Here is a 20,351-nt window from a genome sequence, read left to right as displayed (position 1 = left end):
CTTGATCCCTCTAGGGAACATTGTAGACAACTTTCCTTAAGTGCTGGGCCTTTATCCACCAACTCCCAGTTGAGGGAGGACCAGTGGCTAAGGGCCACTGCATTGGGGGTCTTAAGTCCCTGGCACTTCTGCTCAACATTTGCTGCACAGGTGGGCAGAGTGGAGTCCTGCAACCAGAGGGAGACCTGAGGCAATAAAATGAGATGCTGGTGAGTGAAAGGAAGGGCAGCAAGCACAGAAATGTAAGGGACAAGGCAATATGGATGGGGCATCAACAGCAACTGGTCTAGTTTGCTTATTAGAAAAGAGAGAAAAAGCCATAGATATTCTAAATATAAATTTATTTTGCTGCTTTGTTTCAGGATCTGTAATAATGGCTTATATTTAGGCAATCACTCCATATTTCTTGAATTTGTTGATGTTTCATGACTGTCCACCTCCACTGAACAAACAAGTGAATAAACGGAAAGTCGAAAGTCCATGTGGTTGAGCGTCAGGATCATACACTGACTCCTGTTAGAAACCACTCTAGTGCCCTTTGTCATTTGGAGCCCATACTTCAGAGCTAAGCCTGTACTGAGGCAGACTTTGTCATCCTGTAAATGCTGATTGACAATCACCTTCATGGGGCCAATCCATCATACCTGAGAGTGGAGACTCAGTATTACCTTTTTGAAAAGAAAAAATAAAAGGTTTATGGAGAACTACACTTACAAAATGTATGCATCCATTTTCTTGCTTATTATCTAACCCCCGTTACTGCCAAGTATGAGAGATAGGTAAAGGATGGCCCTACTGAGTGGTTTTCTGTGGAAACCTTGAGCCAGGAGTGGCAAGATCACTTTCTGTGGTCACTCAAATCCAGTGACCTTAAACCAGGAAGGAGGAATACATGAAGTTAGGGGGCAAAAGTAGACATCATTCCATTTAGGGGCAAAATCAGAAGTAGAATAAGCAGTCCAAAGGACAATCACCAATACAAGTAGCTAGAATGTAGACAGAAGCCAAAAAGAGATGAAAAAATTAGGGGAACTAAATAAAAATGATTACTTAGATGGGTCAGTAGAAGTCAAGCCCCCAGAAACCCTGACATCAAAGCTATGTCTTATGCTTTAGTTTGAGCCTTGATGTATGCACTGTCCATGGGCAGTTGTCATATAAACCAGACCAGAGGATGCCAGTGTTCTCTTTGGGGAAACAGGTCTAAATCTTGACTACTAGGGAATGTAGTAGGAGGGAGAAGCATGCCCCATTTCCTTCTAACCTTCCCCGGGAGGCTGACATAGTGCTACTCTAATCACTAGACATACAAATAAAACTGGAAGGAAACCTTCTTTGAATTTAGATGAAACTTTCTGGTAGTTTGTTCTTGACATTTTATTTATAACAAAAAATATTTCATTTTGTCTCTTTCTTTTAGTCTATGAAACAATGTTTGCTAAGAGAGAAGATTGGCAAGGATTAGAAAGAAGTGAGCTCCTCAAGTTCTTCAACGACTGTGGTCATTTCCCAACCCAGCAGCAAATTGACGAGGTTTGGGACCTGGTCCATAGAGGTGAGTGGTTTCCCATTTCTTATCTTCTTTTCCCTTTCTTTGCCGTTCCCTTTCCTTCTCTTATTTAATTTAAATATAATTTAAATTTAAAATAGTCCCATTTTTCTTTTTCCATTAAACTTGTCCTATAAATCCGTTTCCTAAAATTTTTAAAATCTTATTTTAATGTATATGAAAGGAGAGATTTAAAGGACAGCTAAAAATAAGTTAATACAATACAGTTCTTTTTTTTTTTTTTTAGAGGGGTGGAGGAGTTGATTTTAAGCTTTTAAGATATTAATACATTTTTTGATACAACATAAGTTATACCTAACTCAGTATATTTTAAGCCACTATATTTTAAATACTGATGCTAAAAAGCTTTCTCCTGGATAGTTAGATTGGGTACTGAAGAACATAGCCAAGTTTAAATGTTTAAACATTGTAAACTATTTCAATAAAATAGAATTTTACAGTTAAAAATAATTTCTTTTCTGAACAGTAAATAGGTGAAAGGATAGTGTTGTTTGAGAATATTTAATAATTTAAATGGAACATCCCTCCCTTCTCTAAAGACTGGTAAGGGGGTGAAAATTGTCACCAAGATGGGGGAAGTCTCAACAAATTTTCCTTAATTCCTTAAGGTTCTTCTCAATGTCTGTGACCATACTAATGCTATGGCTTGCTGTTAGTTCTAAAGATGATGGATGATGTATCTACAGTTTAATTGAGAAAAAAAGATAAAACATTTCAGGACCCTTTTAAAATACAACAAAAGAGGGGGCGCCTGGGTAGCTCAGTCGGTTAAGCATCTGCCTTTGGCTCGGGTCATAATCCCAGGGTCCTGGGATCCAGATCGAGCGAGCCCTGCATGGGGCTCCCTGCGCAGCAAGGAGCCTGCTTCTCCCTCTCCCTCTGCCCCTGCCCCCCCCCCCGCTTGTTCTCGCTCTTAAATAAGTAAATAAATAAATAAATAAATAAATACAAGAAAAGGGCTCACATGCCAATAGAAAGATGATTAAGGTCAGAGTGACAAGGTTGAAGTTTCCTTATAGGTTTGAAGTTCTCTTTCTTAGTTAGTTCTTAGTTTAAATTTACCTAATTTATTACCTATGGACTTTGCTTTGCCACTGCTGTATCCTTAGCACCTAGAAGAGTTTTCTAGACTCTCAATGACTATTTTTTCATAGACTGAAAGAGGCATCGAAATTGCTTTAGGCTTTACTAGTCATGACTAGACTGTTGAAGTCATTTTTTTCCTGATGACAAAAACCTTGAATGTTTATTATAGAAAATTTGGGAATCTAGAAATATACAAAACTGCTAAGAAGTAGCAATTATAAACATTTGATGTCTATCTTTCTAGGTTTTTTCTGTACATATAATGTTATTTTTATGAAAATTGAGATTATTTCCTTACTGTTGTACCTTTGAATTGATTTCATTTTACTTTATAATAATAATAATGAAAAAATTAAGCGGCAAAATAGCATGAATTAGACATTTCAGAAACTTATACTGATTAGTGTTAGTAACTTAAAATGTAATTTTTTTTTCAAATTAATAGTTTCACGGAGATATTTCCGTCCACTGATTATTTTGGAGTACAGCATAAAGACATATTGAAAGCGTGGCTCTGGAATGAGCTTTCCTGGGTTTAATTCCTGGCTTTACCACCTACTAGCTGTATGTCTTTGGACAATTTATTTCTCTCTCCTGTTCCTTATTTTTCTCAACCATAAAAGGAAGATAATGCTATCTAAGTCATTGGACTGTTGTGAAGTTTAAATGAAATAATTTCTGTAAAATATGTGTCCCAACGTAAGTGCTCAGTAAAGTTTGCTATTATTATTCTTAAGTAATTCTTAAGTATACTTAGTTATTTTTATTATTTTTTATTTTGAAAATGTTGAAGTGTTAAACTATTTGTATACTGATTCATTTTATAGAGCTTATTTATTGAATGTTTTCTGTTGGTTTCCACCCTCTCTTTTGATTATCATAATGACCTGTGTGTGAGATGCTCATTTATGTTCATTTTACAGATGAGAGGACTGAGACTTAGAATGAGACTTTTCTAAGCTCACTAGTAGAGTTGGAACTTTATTCCTGGTCTCTTCAAGTCAGACACAGTATTGTTTCCATTTTACTATGTGGAGAGACTTTAAAAGTCTGTGTTATGAAAGCATAATTAGATGATTAAAACACTCTTGACAGCAAGTACTGCCTTTTATTGATCTTTCGCAGGCTAGCCTAATGCCTTGCGATAAAGTAGGTTTTCTGCGAATGACTGAGTTTATTAAATTTCTTGTTAAAACTAGAATTTTCAGAAGAAAACTTAGTTTAAAAACATATTGTTTTTATTATAATGCCTAAAATTGGGAAGCTTTCTTTTATAGAAAGGAGCCACTCTAACATAATTTCAAATATATGTCCAATTATGTTGCTCCATCCAGTTAAAAAATTCTTTTGGTACATAAGAAGCTTTCATTTGAAATGGAAATATCCTAACTAATGGAAGAAAAACAGAAAATTTATGGGAAATGAAACTAAATTAATGGTTTTCTACTTGCTTCTTGTATATATTCCATTTTTAAAAGAATCTGATTTTATGCATTTTAGATTGTCAGTCATCTTCATTCATACTGACTTCTTTGATTGTGGATAATAGCTCCAGATGTGCAACCTACGCATTTTTTCATCCAGTAGAATATTTCACCTAGTGCATATGTAGTTAATTCAATTGATTAACTTCTTCAGTGTATGACACCAAGTAGGTCAAATTCCTAAAGCTCTCTGTATGTGTTCAGGTATTTTTAGCTTCCCCCCCCTTCTTTATTCTCATCACTATGGTAACAAAAATTTTGTGACTGAGGACAAGATTTTTGTCTGAAATTCTTCCTTTGGGAAAATGAAGCAACTTTAGGCTACATGTATGTGCTGATCTTAAAAGCTGAAGACTATGCAAACATGATATTGTTTGATATTCATTTAAATCTCAACAAATGAAACTAATAACTATAGAATGGCATGTCTGAAAGTCAGGAAAATAATACATTGTGGTTCTATACCATCTATTCTCGTATCTGCCTAATGTTTTAGAAATTTGAACTTTGAAGGTTTTCCAGTATTTTTCCAGCATGTAAATAGAACTTTTAGTTTATTTTCTGCAGTTAAAATGAACAGAAAACAACGACGAAGAGAAGTCTCTTTTCACTATGGAGCACTAGACAAAAATCTTGAAATCAGAAACATAGAAGTTACTTACATGTTATTTAACCTGACATATTTTATGCATCTGAAGAAACTGTGACTTAAAATAGAATGTGAATTATTTCAGGCTCCCTGACTAGTTAGTGGCAAACTATGACTAAATCCTGGGCCTCCTGCTCCTCAGGGCACAGTTTTGTCCACCATAAACGGACAACACTGCATTTTATTTTTTGCTGTTTTCAAAGAAAAGACTTTATTAAATGGGAAACATATAATGATTTTCCCTTAAAATTTTTTTTCATATGAACAGGCACTCTATCAATAAAATTTTAATTATGTAGGAAAGGGATTAAAGAGGATTTAGAGAGATAGTAGAATATTCTAGGGTAAAAGAAATGTGAGACACTGGCAAATTCTGGTGGTAAAAAAATGCAGAAGTAAAAAAAAGCACAAGTATTGGAGGTAACACACTACAACAGCCTTATTTTAAATAGCTTCTAAAAAATTTAGCACATATTTATTGTAAAACATTTTGTAAATACACACTAAAAACAAGAGATGAAATGAAAAATACTGGCAATTTTATGTTCCAGAATGCCATGAAGCTAGTGACTAGGGTCAACTAGAATAGGTAGTCAGGGCTTATATGGATCTCCTAGTGCCACCATTAACATTTGGGGAGAATATTTGACAATCTTCTTTTTTTTTTCTTTTTCTTTTGATCACACTATATATTTATGTTGCTGGTACAAATCTCAGTCCATGAACTCCCTGTTTTTCTATAACAAGTTAATTTTTATTTCTAGCCTCTAGAAAATCGAATGTCAGTCAATCTGACTTTTCATTCTTTTTTTCTGAGGCTATGGCTAAATAAGGATAAAGGGCATTTATCTAGTGAATAGCACATGGAGTGTCTACCTGATCTGCAGTATCATCTTTTGACAGGCATTGCTTGGTGTATTCATTTGCTAGGGCTGGCATAGAAAAATGCCACAAACACGGGTGTGGATCATAGATCACTTTGTGTTTATCATACTTGGGTTCATTGAACTTCTTAGATCTCTAGATTAATGTTTTTCATCAAATTTGTCCATTTTTCAGCCATTTTTTTAGTACATTTTCCTCTCTCTCCTTTCCTTCTAGGACTCTTATTACACTTATATGAATACACTTAATGTGTCCCAGAGGTCCCTGAGGCTGTGTTTACCACTTTTTCAATTTTTGTTCTGTTCTTCAAAGTGGATAGTATCTACTGATCTATCTTCAAGTTTACTTTTTCCCTTCAGCTTTCTCAGATCTGTTGCTGTACTCATTTTGTAAAGGTTCCATTTTGTTGTTATATTTTTCAACTCTAGAATCCATTTAGTTACTTTTTAAGATTCTATTTCTCTTGATAATCCCATTTTTGAGTAATTGTCATATTTTCCTTTAATGCTTTAAATATAATTTATTTCAATTATTTGAGTATATTTATAATAACATCTTTGAGGTCCTTGTCTGCTAAATCTTGTATCTAAGTCCACCCAGAGTTGGTTTTTGTTGACTGTTTTTTGCCTTGAGTGTGGGTCACACTTTCCTATTTATTTGAATATTTCTGTTGAATACTGGACATTTTAGGTAGTATGTTGTTGTAACTATGGATTCTGGCTTCCCCACTCCAAGGGTTTATTTATTTAGTAACTTGTCTGGACTTAGTATCTGGAATCTGATCTGTCTCCCCTTCGACCCCCACCAGGTGTTTAGCGATTCATTTCCCTGCTCAGTTATTGTTTTAATTTTTTTTTTTTAGAGTGGCTTTTCAAAAGTCTGTCTCTGATTCTGTATAATTTAGTTGTCAGCCTGTGATTGGATAAAGTGTTTACTCAAACGCCTTGAGCCCTTAAGGTTTCCACCCTCTGCCTATGGGTCTATGTGTGGATTGGGAGCACAATCAGTGTTCAAATGCGCTCATATTTTATATCTGCCTCACATTTTATCTTCCACTGGCACTGTTGGGTCTTTCCTATTGTTTTCCAGTTAGCTTGAGATGTGTACAGTAATCAAGCCATTCTATGGCTTTCTCATTTCCAAATCTGCCTATTAAATCTTTGGCTTTCCTGTGGTGGCCCCAGCTGAGATTGAATTCAGGCTAGCAGAGCTGCAGCTTCTCTCCATTTATTTCTTATCAAGTGTGTTACATGTACTGTCAATGCCAATGGATGTGGAGTTTTTCCTGCCTCTTCAAATCAATTTAGCTTCCTGGCTGGTTGGTATCTGGTTATGGGGGGGAAAGTAATAATCCTCATGCTAGACATATTGATAGTGGTTCAGGTCTTCATACTCTTGTCATGATCCAATTCAGTAAAGCCTAGTATCTAGTGGTCTACCTCTGTTCACTGGAGAAGGACAGAATGCTCAAAAAATATGGAGACAAGTAAAGGAGTAGAATTCTTAGCACAAAATCAGATTATCTGAAATGACACAATAAAGATGATTTAGGCGTGTGGTCAGTGTTAGGAAAGTTTGGCACCTATCCTAATGGCTATATAATGAGAATGTTCCTTCTACTATCACCTCCACTTACTAATGAAAAGAGTCCCTGAATTGATTTGCCATGAAGATCTTTAGCAGGATTTCATGTATTTGTGTTATAGAACATTGGATCACTTTGGCAGTGCTTGATGTTTGTCCCATCTGGTATGATGGCTCTACTGCAAAGCTCCCATGAATCTATAGACTCTTTCCATGTGGTACAAAGACATAAAGGTTTTGTCAGTGGTGTCCATAGCCCTTGTAGAGCAGGATGCCACTTTTTTCCCCTGGTATTTTAGTAGATATTTTCTGATGCTTTCAGCCATGTGGAAGGTAAAAACACTTTCTCTTCTCTGATTGATGACGTTAGGAATAAGTCCTAAAGTGAAAAGAAATGCATCAGAGCATACCAAATGGATGCCTTCCTTGGTTGTGGCAATCCAGAATCTTTTTGGATAAAATTGTTGTTGCAAAAATATTCAACAAATACATTTTGAGCACTTTATATGTTCTGTGAAATATATTGTGGTTCAAGGTCTCAAAATCCACATAATAACTGGAGGGACATGCGCATATATAACTAGATAAATACAATGTAAATATTTATATAACAATAGTATGGAACACTAAGCTGATACAAATATGTTTTAAGTTTGGAAATCAGAGAAGGTTATAGAGAATGTTGAAGATGAGTCAATCATTGTAGGATGAGTTAACTAGATTATAAAAGAAAGACAGAGATTTCACACATAAAAGAGAGATTGTGTGCAAAACAAATTAGAATTTCTAGGTCAGCTGGTTAACAGCAAATAGGAGAAATCTGTGTCTGCTGGTGGGTAACTGGAGAGGGCTTGGTGTTACTAAAACTTCTGACTAAAAGATGCCAGATCATTCACTGAGATCTAGTTAACAGTGTGGTTGCTTTTCCTTGTAGAATTCTTGTTTTGAATCCCTTAGTCTCCTGTCATCTGCCTATTTGAAATGGATGTTTTCAAATACATAATGCAAATTAGATTTTGGATATAAATCAGTTTTGTGTCAGTAGGAGCTATTTAAACATTTTCCCCTAGAGCTTGAATACCCCTGTACAAACTAGAGACCGGACCCTGGGGGCAAAGAGCAACCCTGAAAGATCTGTCTATCATCACCTTGCTTCAGCTACCTAATCCAAGCAGCTGCTCCTAAAATTCTGCCTGCTTTCTCCCCTAACACTTTTTAAAGATGGTTCCTGACATTTCGTTTCATCTTTCATTATTTAACTCTGTTAATGCCTTCTTTCCCCCAGCTATGGCTGTGCAAAGCCTGGGAAAGCCTATGCTAATGATATGCCCTGGGAATGATCAGGGTCAGTGAAAGACTTTCCCCTTTCCCCTTTTTTCTGTCTTCCTGCAGTCATGTGAGTTGTTACTCCAATTAGTAAGTTACTCTAATTAGCCATTCTGGGATTTTTTTTTTTTTTTTTAAGCCTTTGAGTCTTTTATTGTTTGGGTTGAAATATTTGTACCACTGTTATATAAGCTGCATAGAGAATCTGACTAAATTTTGTAATATTACTTAATGCTAGCTATTCTTCTAAAGCCTGTCTGTTTTTGTTAAGTAGAAAATAACCATCTTCAAGAAACAGCAGGAACAGCAGGGGTTTGAGAGTAGTGTAACTTCAATAAAGGTATAATTACTTTCATAAGTCTATTAGAGGGCAAGGCTTTAGGCTCCTTTTGTTATATCACTGTTTATTAAGATTATATACCCGATACTCTTTACGTGCAAAGATCCACTAGCAAGTCTTTGTTTTATATGATTAAATTACTATAATATCAGGAACATGAACTCCCTATTCGGAACATCTTTGCTGGCAAATTTCTGATAAATGAAACATAATATAAAATATTTCATCAGAAATTCTTATGAAATGAAAAATTTTATGATATAGTATAATTATTTCAACATCATAGTCATAGCATTAAAGAGCTTTGTTTTTTTCTGGCATTCCACTTGATCCAGAGTCCCATTAATTCCCTCAGTGAAGTGAAACTTCCAAAGGAATTAAAGTAATTTTCAGCCTTTAATAGTCAAAGGAGTTTTGTAGATCTCACCCAGTCCACTTTTTAAGTCACTTTCAGGAATGCACATTTTCTAACATTTTTGATTCAAGATTTTTAAAAAAATTAGTGTTGAATCACCATATTGTATACCTGAAACTAATATTACACTGTATGTTAACTGGAATTTAAATGAGAACTTAAAAAAATTGTGCTCTTCTCAATAAGGCACCAGGATGTTCCCAGGATGTGAAATCTCTATCATGCTCTATATAAATTATCAATGGTGCTGAAATGCAAGTTAATGATTCAGATCTGTAGAACCACACTTTTTTCAGGCAACTGCCAATTTGGCATCATAGAAGCCAATTGCTAATGTAAAGCCTTGTTTCCTTAAAGTTTACCTCTACAGTCATGATAAGCTCATTAGTTTCATTTTAGTGTTTCACTTTCCAAAATTTAAATTCTGTGACTGTTTCCACATTGAAATCCACAGGTTATAATTTTTTGTAGATGTTGTAAATATTTATACAACAATAGTATGGAACACTATTTTTTTTTTTTTGTGAGTCGTCTTGGCCTTTTATGCAAGGAGATGTTTATAGAGTGAGCTTCTTTTAGGGCATAGTTTTTCAGGCATTTTAACATAAATATGTCATGTTTCTGCCATAAAGATGTTGGGTTTCTAGTCTTTAGAAATGTTCCTTCCAGTGTTGCTTCTTTATCTACCAATGCTTCTATATATTATTTTGGCATGATGAGCAACCAAACATCCTTTCAGCTGATGATCCTTAGTGGTTTGGATATAGTGGACTTGATTCTCATTTGCATCCTTGTGTGCCCTTGTCTTTTGAGGTAAAAACAAGTACACACATGTAAGTACATTTGCAGAGCATATGTGTTCTAGTTAGTAACTCCCATCAGCGCTAATTGCCCCAAAAAGGCAGATATCAGACTCTTCTCATTCTCTTTATTCTTTATGGAGTTTAATTCATAGTACTAATCAGAGAAGAAAAAATTGACTGTACACCTACAATTTATTGTGCATAGTTTCTAAGATTGAGATTTTCCTTTAACATTAAACAATCACTTAAACTAATGGCTTTTAACCAAGGTCTCATAACATATTCATGTATTTAAATAAGTTGTAAAGTGAGTTCCAAATAATTTGATTCTAAGAAAGTTAATGTACCCCAATTTTAAAAATAAGAAAGAAATTTGAATCGATTACAAATGATCCCTGTCACATCACTCTCACTCACTGGAATTCTAAAGACTTTGTTGAGAGAGAAAGGGTGGAGCTATGGCTGGGGTGCTGGGAGCTCCACCCAAGGGCAGCCGTTGTGCATGCACCGTGCAGGTGAACCTCCCCTTGGGCGGTTAAAGCCAGAAATGGCATCAGAACCCCTGTCTTGTATTAATGGCCCATATCAGCTGGCTAATTTCTAGCAGGTCAATCTTAATCTGCTTTATCTGCCCTTGAAAAACAATTCTGATTATTGTAGAGTAAAGAGTAGTACTGCTTTTCAAGGATGAGGTGACTGCTCACATAACTACGGTAAATCTCTCACTTGTGCCACATTTTTGTTTTCTGTAGCTGCCTAGAACCAATCATTGTTAGAAACGCTCCTAATACCATGTTCTCCATGATGTTTTTCGTTGAAGTGAAAGAGAAAGAGGCCTATCGCCAACTACCATATTCCAAACTTGTTATTCTGCAGATGATAACTAGCTCCCTAATTGTACCATTTGCAGGCCTGAGGCATTTATAGTAACTTGAGGACTTTTGTTCTGTTTACACCCAGTTGTCTGCATTCCTTCAGTTTTCTGGAGGTGCTTGCAGATAGCCACTTCGAGTGCAACCCAGGATCTCATTCCCTTTAATTCTCATTTCTAATGGTCATATTCCTATAGTGACTTACTTTCTTGGCTAACTGGATTTTGTCATTCCCAGTAACTGTAAGCTTCCAACATCTGTTTTTCAAGCCCCCTTCTCTCTGACCACCTCTGACATCTTTCTGGCTCGTCTTCCCCTTTAATAAATCTGCAGCACATGGGGACATTCAATCCATTAATTGTATATTTAATATATTTATGCATAAATATATTTACAGTATTCATAACCCTTTGGGTCTTCCACCTTCCACCTACTCAGCTTGGATTCATTCCATGGTGCCCCTCCCATACTGTTAACCTGAAAATAAGAGCTGTAATGAGAAACCAACAAGCATTTTATTTGGGATCAAAGAATTGCAATTCAGGGAGCACAGATTCAGGTAGAAATCCAAATAGTGTCTCACTTGTAGGGTGAAAGCAAGGATTTTTAAGAGGGAAAGGAAGAGCGGTGGTTACATGAGTTGAAGAAAGGAAAGAAGTTTTCGATGGATATTAACAAGCTAAGCTACTCTGGATTATACACTGATTGCTGATTCTATCTTCAGGAAGTTCATAACGATCAGTCTTATGATCAGGATGTCTGTTCTCCTACTGACTTCTTGGTCAATTGCTTGCTCTTTTGCCCAGTCCAAAGGTTATGGCTCAGTTCAAAGAAAGGCAGACAAGCCACTTTCTCTGCAGTGACCACTCCAGCTCTATTTAAAATGGTTCTAGTCATGTCAGTTTTTCACAATACATAACTTCCTTACTCTCCTCAGACTTAATTTCCAAAAGGCTGTATCTGACAGAGCCAAGTCTCTGCCTAGTTCAAGAAGATGAACATGGCATGACTGGAGAAAAACATAACCGTGCTGATTTATTTCACTTTAAATTTCTGATCATAAATGTCAAGTGGACCCTTAGAACTGACAGGCAATTTTATTCCATTTTTTTTGAGTTAATTCAATCTCTTCTTCTCCCAGGTTAATGTTTCACACAACTCAGTCCTTCTCAAACTTTCAGTAGCTCCATCTTCCCCCTCCTTGCTGATGACTTATCTCTAATGAAAATGGATGTAGCAGACCCAATTAGAAAAGACTGTGATCTTCTTACCTCTCAATCTGTCATTTTCTTTTTAAGATATATTATGAAATAATTCAGAACTATGAAAAGAATCACTGAAATATATAATAAACACCACTCAGGTGGTACATTAATGGTACATGTATCAACTTAGATACATATTTTTAAAAAAAATTACAAGTAAAAGAAAAGTTTCAAAAGGACACATAATTTATGTAAAAATTGTGTTTTCAACATGATATTTTATATTGTTTTAGAGTACATGTATTTGCAGTAAAACCATAAAGACATGAGTGAGGTAAGGGAAACCATAAATTTGGAATAGTGATTAACTCTTTTTTTTTTTTTTTCTTCATCAAGGAAGAAACAGCTTCATTAAGGGTCTAGCCATGTCAGGGAACCCTAGTCAGTCACAGAGAAGAGAGACTAATATTGGTACAGGGCAAGAGTCCAGCATTACAGAAATATACTCTCAAAAACCAAGTGTGAAACTAAAACCTCCATCTTAATATCGCAACAGTCAGAAATGCTGCTGAGGTTAGCCTATGTGAAGCTTCTGGAAGTTCCTGGTGAAATCATGGGATTTTTTTGCATAAAAGGAGAGCTTTCCAGCATGGCTGATTCTGAGCTGCATATAAGGTTATGGGTATGGGATGGAAGAAGTAGAGAAAAGGATAAGGGGGACGTTCTCCTGACTCACACTAGGCCATCTCAGTGTGCAGGTTAAGAGAGCGTCCAGGGAGGGAGGGAAGGAGTAAGAATACAGTTGAGAAGGAGTCCATAAAAGACCTGCATTGTTTTTTGTTTGTTTGTTTGTTTTAGTGGGAGTAAGGTATTATTATTTTCTTTTTCCTTTTATTACTTATTTTTAAAGATTTTATTTATCTTATTTTAAAGCGAGAGAGAGAGAGCACGTGCATGCATGTAGGGTGAGGGGCGGAGGGAGAGGGAGAGAGAAAGGGGGAAAGAGTCTGGAACAAATTCCACTCTGAGTGTGGAGCCCCATGTACATGGGGCTCGATCCCACCATGGCGAAATCACATACCTGAGCCAAAACCAAGAGTCAGATGCTCAACTGACTGAGCCACCCAGGTGCTCTATTATTATTTTCTTTTCCCTTTTAAATAACCATTTATCCCAGCATGCTTTGTTGATTCTTCGATCAAATCAGTGATCTCTTTGAGCACTGATTTACAATGCTGCTTTTAACATATATCAAATTTCCATCTAAATTTGGGTCTGTTTCTGGATTTTCATTTCTATTTGTTTTTTTTCTTGGTGTATTCCTGTGCCAGTATCCCAATTGGTATAGCTTTATAGTGATTCATTATACCTGACAGGGAAAGTTCCACCACTTATTTTTGTCTTGGACCTTCTTGGACTTTTCATCTCTATATAAATATGGGAATTAGCCTTTCTAGTTGCATTAAAAATGCAGTTAATATCAAAATAATTTGTAGAAAATTAACTTCTTTTTGATATTAAATCTTTCTACTTATCTGTAGGTTATTTTTTATTTTTAAGTTTCAAGTTTTTTATTTTTATATTTTATGTTTTATTATATATTTTATATTTATGTCTTTTATGTTTTTCAATAGTTTTCTTCATTTTTTTCCCTAAAGATCTTCTTTTTCCCCTAAAGATCTTATAAATTTTTGTTGGACTTACTTCTTTTTTGTTTTATTATATATATGATTTTATTTATTTATTTACTTGTTTGTTTGTTTATTTATTTTATTTATTTATTAGAGAGAGAGATAGAGCATTATTGGGGGAAGAGCAGAAGGAGAGGGAGAGAGAAAAATCTCAAGCAGACTCCATGCTGAGCATGGAGCCCGACACGGGGCTCGATCTCAGGTCCCTGAGATCATGACCTGAGCCGAAATCAAGAGTTGGACCTTTAACGGCCTGAACCACCTAGGCACCCCTTATTTTATATTTTTATATTAAGAACAATTAACATGAGATCTCCCCTCTTAACAAATTTTTATAGTGCACAATATAGTATTGTTGACTATAGGTACAATGTTGTACAACAGATCTATAGAACTTACTCATCTTGCTTAATAGACTTGTTTCTAAGCATCTTATTTCATTTGTTGCTGTGGGTTATGAAGGAAGATTCAGTTTTCTTGTAATGTTTCTTAAGTTGGGTGCTGGGTACACATGCTCATTTTTTTTACTTCTTTTTTTATGTCTGAAATACTTAAAAATAAAAACATCAAAATTCTCTTGATCCTTTCTATCACATATAGAATAAGCTTCAAATACCTAACAAATGATACATTTCCTACCTTTCTGACCTCAATTCCTACCCCTCTCCTCCTTGCTTACTCTACTCTAGTCAGCCTGATGACTTTACTTTTTTGAATTTATTAAATTCTTTGCATTCACTATTTCTTCTACTTAGAATTTTCTTTCCTCATGGATCACTTTGTAAGAGTTCGACTCGTATCTTTACTCAAATATCATTTACTCAGAAAGACCTTTCTTGATTTTTCTTTCTGTAATGTCTCACTTTCCTCTCATTGTCTTCTGCCCTCTATCCTCCTCCATTTCTTTGATATTTACTTTTGACATATTTAATGTATTTATATTCAAACATATATTTGTTTGTTTACTGTTTATTTCCTCTACCTGCCTGTTGATTTTCAATATGACAGAGATCTTATCTTTCCTGTTCACTGCCATGATCCAGTTCATAGGGTAGACCCTTGTACTTACACAGAAAGAGGGGGAGAGATGTCATCAGCCACTTCAGAATGGAGGATTCATGCCAGTACTAAGGGAAGAGATATGAAAGGAAAATCTTTCCTACTTTCCTCTAAAGTTAATAGAGTAGGAAAAAAGGAAAAAAGTATCATCTGCCCATATAGTCCTAGAGATGATAAAAAAGTAAGACTATTCAGTCACCTTCTCTTATCTCATGTCTTGGGGCCAAGAAGTACTGCTACCCTTCAGAAAAAGTCTGCTCCCCTCAGAAGGCAGGCCTGTAGAGATCCTATAGGCTTGACCAGGTAATAATTTCTTATTCATGATTACTCTTTGGTTTGGGGGATATGATTTAAAGTGTGGGGCATCTCTTGTAGATCTATTGCAAATGTGTCACTTTGTAGGAATGTAGGATGGTCTGGTATCATATCAGCATCAGCTTTGTTTACCAGGCTCCAGAAGGACGTCTTGTTGCTGTTGTATTTATTTAGTCTGTATGTTGTTTTTAAGGTTTTTAAGGTGAAAACATTTAATGTATCCTAAGGTCCTACCTATCGAGACATACTCAAATTGTTTTTTGCAATGATCTGGTGAACTTAGGACACACTTGTGCAGCCAGCCAAGTATGAGTCACCCCACAAAAGGGAAAGTTAGGAGGGGATTAAATCTGATTAGGATTCAAATACACGAGGTGATAAAGGAGCTGGCTCTGCTGCCAGGCAAAGCTACTCTCTTATGTGGCCAACAATGAGGCTTCAGTGACCAGTTATGTTAATCAGACACCTGCTATAAACAATATGTTCATAGGAAAGTTAATAAACAGTACCAGGCCAGTGTCTGTTATGAGTCAGCAGAAATAGACTGTTTAATCAGAGCAAATGTTTAAATATTAAAAGGGGGCATTATTCTTATTGTTAAAATAAAAATAAGAATGATAACTGGTATGCAGTCTCCTTTGTGGGGCCTAGTTTTGTTGGTCCTGCATGTAATGAATTTTAAAATCTGGTAGCTATCAGCTTATATCCAAGAAATTTATTATTTGGAGCAGTTTCTGAAGACAAAAGTTTTTTTTTTTTTTTAATTTTTTTATTGTTATGTTAATCCCCATACATTACATCATTAGTTTTAGATATAGTGTTCCATGATTCATTGTTTGTGCATAACACCCAGTGCTCCATGCAGAACGTGCCCTCCTCAATACCCATCACCAGGCTAACCCATCCTCCCACCCCCCTCCCCTCTAGAACCCTCCGTTTGTTTTTCAGAGTCCATCGTCTCTCATGGTTCTTCTCCCCCTCCGATTTCCCCCCCTTCATTCTTCCCTTCCTGCTACATTCTTCTTCTTCTTTTTTTCTTTCTTAACATATATTGCATTATTTGTTTCAGAGGTACAGATCTGAGATTCAACAGTCTTGCACAATTCACAGCTGAAGACAAAAGTTTTGAAATTAAAAATACAGATTTATTTCACCAATACATCAAATGTCTTAATCAGCTCAGGCTGCCACAATGAAATACCATAGACTGGGTGGCTTATGCAACAGGCATTTATTCCCCATGATTCTAGAGGCTGGGAAGCCCAACATCAAAGCGCCAGCAGATTCAGCTCTTGGTGAGACCCTCTTCCTGGCTTCAAGAAGGTTCTTTTCTCATTGTTTCCTCACACGGCAATAAGAGTAATCTCTGGTGTCTCTTTCTCTTCTCATAAGGGTACTAATTCTGTCATGGAAGCCCCACCCTCAGGATCCTACCTAAACCTAATTATCTCCTAAAGGCCCCACTTTCTAATACTATAACATTGGGGTTTAGGGCTTCAACATACAAAATGGGGGGGCACAAATTCAGTCCTTAACAATAGAGATATACGTATTATATATAAAGCAATACATCTACGGGTTCATAAATGTTAGTCACTTTGTATCCTTTCTTCTTTCTGTTCTGAGGGAAGGACTCAACTATTAAACCTGCCTTGGTTTCTGTGGCCAACTCATGCTTAGTCTAGTGCTTCCTACTTGATGGGAGTGATAATCGTGATCTATTTATAGTAAGTTTATCTGGTGATTCCCTTCTCCATTTGGTATCTCTATTATCATTTAGTTCTTGCTGAGGTCATAATTTCATGATTCATGTAGGAAAGAACTTTGGTATAGAACTAGAGTTCTTGCTTTGCTGCTTTGTAAATGTCCTGCAACCAAACTTATGTGTAATTACTTTTTCTGAGAAGTTCTAAAAAAAATAATGGAATCGGTTATTTGTAAATTGTAGTAAATGATTTCCCTAAAATGGATTTATCAGTCATCAGTAAGCAAAATGTATAGAAATAAGAAAAAAGTGGGGCACCTGAGTGGCTCAGTTGGTTAAGCAGCCGCCTTCAGCTCAGGTCATGATCCTCATGGTCCTGGGATTGAGCCTTTCATCAGGCTCCCTGCTAAGCAGGGAGCCTGCTTTTCCCTCTTCCTTTGCGCCCCTCCCCCGCCCCTTGTGCTCTTTCACTCTCTCAAATAAATAAATAAAATCTTTAAAAAAAGAAATAAAAAAGTAAATAAAAAATAGGCCAGAATGTTTATTTTTTGTTCTGAATTTTAATCCTTCATATTCACAGTTTATATATTTAAGATATTATCATAAAAATATTTTTTCATAGAAATTTCTGAGTTCTAATGTTTACAAATGTGTAAAATGTCAAAAACAATATCAAACTGTTAAAGTCTATGTAGAACATTTTGTCTTCAGAGTATTATTTAATTATTTATAAATTAAACATGGATTAGTCTCTCATTACAGAGAAGTAGCTTTCATTTTGTGTGGATTCTATTTTCATCTGTGTAATAGAAACAAGCTGCAGAGTATTTGAGGAGGAACCACTTTTCACATTTGTATAGCTCTTTGAACTTCACAGTGAAGAAATATTTTTTGATATAATGTATTCTTGTGAAATTTAAAAAATTTCTTCTTTGCTCATCTTATATATGCATATGAAAGTACATGTTTATAGCTACTTTTTTTCCTTTTTTTAAAATTTATGGCTAGTTTTATTTTACAGACTAGGATCACATTATATGCATTTCTCACAATCTTTTTTCACTTAGCAATACATCATGAGAACCCTCTATCTCTTTTTTTTTTTTTTTTTTTTTTTTTTTTTTTTTTTAAAGATTTTGTTTATTTATTTGACAGAGAGAGATACACAGCGAGAGAGAGAACACAAGCAGGGGGAGTGGGAGAGGGAGAAGCAGGCTTCCCGCAGAGCAGGGAGCCCGATGCGGGGCTCGATCCCATGACTCCGGGATCATGACCTGAGCCGAAGGCAGACGCTTAACGACTGAGCCACCCAGGCGCCACCCCCTCTATCTCTTTTTAATGTCTCCATGGTATTTTATGATATGGATGCACCCCAGTTTATGCAGTCATTCTCCTGTGGATGAGAATTTACTTTGTTTATAGTTTGGGACCATTAAAAACATCTTTTTGTGTTGGTGCTTTGATTCCCAAAAGTGAACTTGGATCAAAAGATATAAATATTTTTGGGGCACCTGTGTGGCTCAGTCATTAAGCGTCTGCCTTCGGCTCAGGTCATGATCCCAGGGTCCTGGGATGGAGCCCTGCATTGGGCTCCCTGCTCCGCGGAAAGCCAGCTTCTGCCTCTCCCACTCCCCTTGCTTATGTTCCCTCTCTCGCTGTGTCTCTCTCTGTGTCTCTCTCTGTCAAATAAATAAATAAATAAATCTTAAACAACAACAAAAAAATATTTTAAATTTTGGTTGATATTTACAGAATGCTTTTCAAGAAAGGCTGTAACAACTCAGATTTATACCCGCAGAGTTTAAGTATGCCCTTTTAAAAATCCCAATTCCCAGTGGCAAGTGTACTTGCCAATTTGGCGAGGGTGAGATGATTTAAACTTAGTTTAATTTACATATTTGGATTTCTCTATCTGTGATATTTAATTGCTCTTCATATTTGGGTGCTTCTCTATGATTTGCCTACTTACAGTTTTTATCCATTTTGGTTGTTTCTCTTTGTCTTACTGATTTTAATGTGCTTTTTACTCTATTGTATATATAAATTTTTCACTTGCCATATATTTTACAATCATCTTCCAGTCATTTAATTCTGAACTTTGTTTATCTTTTTGTAATACAAAAACTTTATATTTCTATCTCTACACCCAACATGGGACTTGAACTCATGACCCTGAGATCAAGAGTCACATGCTCTACTGACTAAGCTAGTCAGGTGGCCCCTCTACTCAATGTATATTTTTATACCTTTGGCTTACCTTTCTTGGTTAATAAAGTATTTTAAACTCTTAAGTTATACATAGAACTTACTAAAATTTTTTTCTAAAATTATTATATTTTACATATCTTTAATTATCTGGAATTAATATCTGGATATGATGTGAGTATAGGTCAAACATTCTTCCAAATGATTATCCACTTGTATCAACATCATTACTAAGTTAATTATCTGTTGACCACTAAATGAAAATACTTTTCTATAAATTAAGTCCCTATATATACTTAGATCTAATGAAAGACCCTTTAGGCTATTGTATTGATTTATGTGCCTATTGTATTAAAGTTTTTGCTATAAATGACTGCTTGATTCAATCTATTTCTGATTCAGCATCTATTGATTACATTTTTTCTGTTTTAATATCTTAATTTAACAGATTTTGTTGATAGACTGTATGGCATTGTAGTGACTTTTCTAGAATAATCATACTTTTTAATAGTGGGAATCCTGCTGGCTCTATTTGGTGATATTTTATTTAGACTATTTCAGCTATTTTATTTTATTTTATGTTTAAAGATTTTATTTATTTATTTGACAGAGAAAGACAACAAGAGAGGGAACACAAGCAGAGGGAGTGTGAGAGGGAGAAGCAGGCTTCCCACTGAGCAGGGATCCTGATGCGGGGCTCGATCCCAGGACCCTGGGATCATGACCTGAGTCAAAGGCAGAGGCTTAACGACTGAGCCACTCAGGCGCCCCTAGCCTATTTCAGCTATTTTAATAAATAAGACTAAACTGTAGATATTTTGGAATAATTTCATTAAGTTTTGAGGTTAAGATCATGTTGGTTTTATTAAATAGAGATTTTTTTTCTATCATGTTCTATGGTTCAGGAAAGTTTAATTAAAATATTTCAAATATTTGTTCTTTAAAGGTTAGGTAAAACTTAGGTATGGAACACTTGGTCCAGGAGTCTCTTTAACAGATCATTAATCACTGTTTTAATCTACTTTAATTGCTTTATTCAAAATTTCCCTTTTTTGGGGATTAATAGTGATTTATATTAGTTTTAGGAAAATACTGATTCTTTAGATTTACAAGTGTATTGCAATCAAATTGTTTTTAATGCTATCCTATAATTTCTT

General features: G+C 35.5%; 1 protein-coding gene across 1 annotated transcript in view; it reads left to right on the top strand.

Moving 5' to 3' along the window:
• Nucleotides 1-20,351, top strand: part of IQCM (IQ motif containing M) — a 362,431-nt gene that overhangs the window by 190,061 nt on the left and 152,019 nt on the right. Inside the window, exon 12 of the mRNA XM_078068245.1 lies at nucleotides 1,421-1,555. Within this exon, the coding sequence (XP_077924371.1) occupies nucleotides 1,421-1,555 (135 nt within the window). The remainder of the gene's footprint in view (nucleotides 1-1,420; nucleotides 1,556-20,351) is intronic.

Source organism: Halichoerus grypus, chromosome 3, assembly GCF_964656455.1.
Source record: "Halichoerus grypus chromosome 3, mHalGry1.hap1.1, whole genome shotgun sequence".
NCBI lineage: Eukaryota > Metazoa > Chordata > Mammalia > Carnivora > Phocidae > Halichoerus > Halichoerus grypus.
The sequence above is the reverse complement of the archived record's forward strand: the minus strand, read 5'-3'. Positions and strand labels throughout refer to the sequence as shown.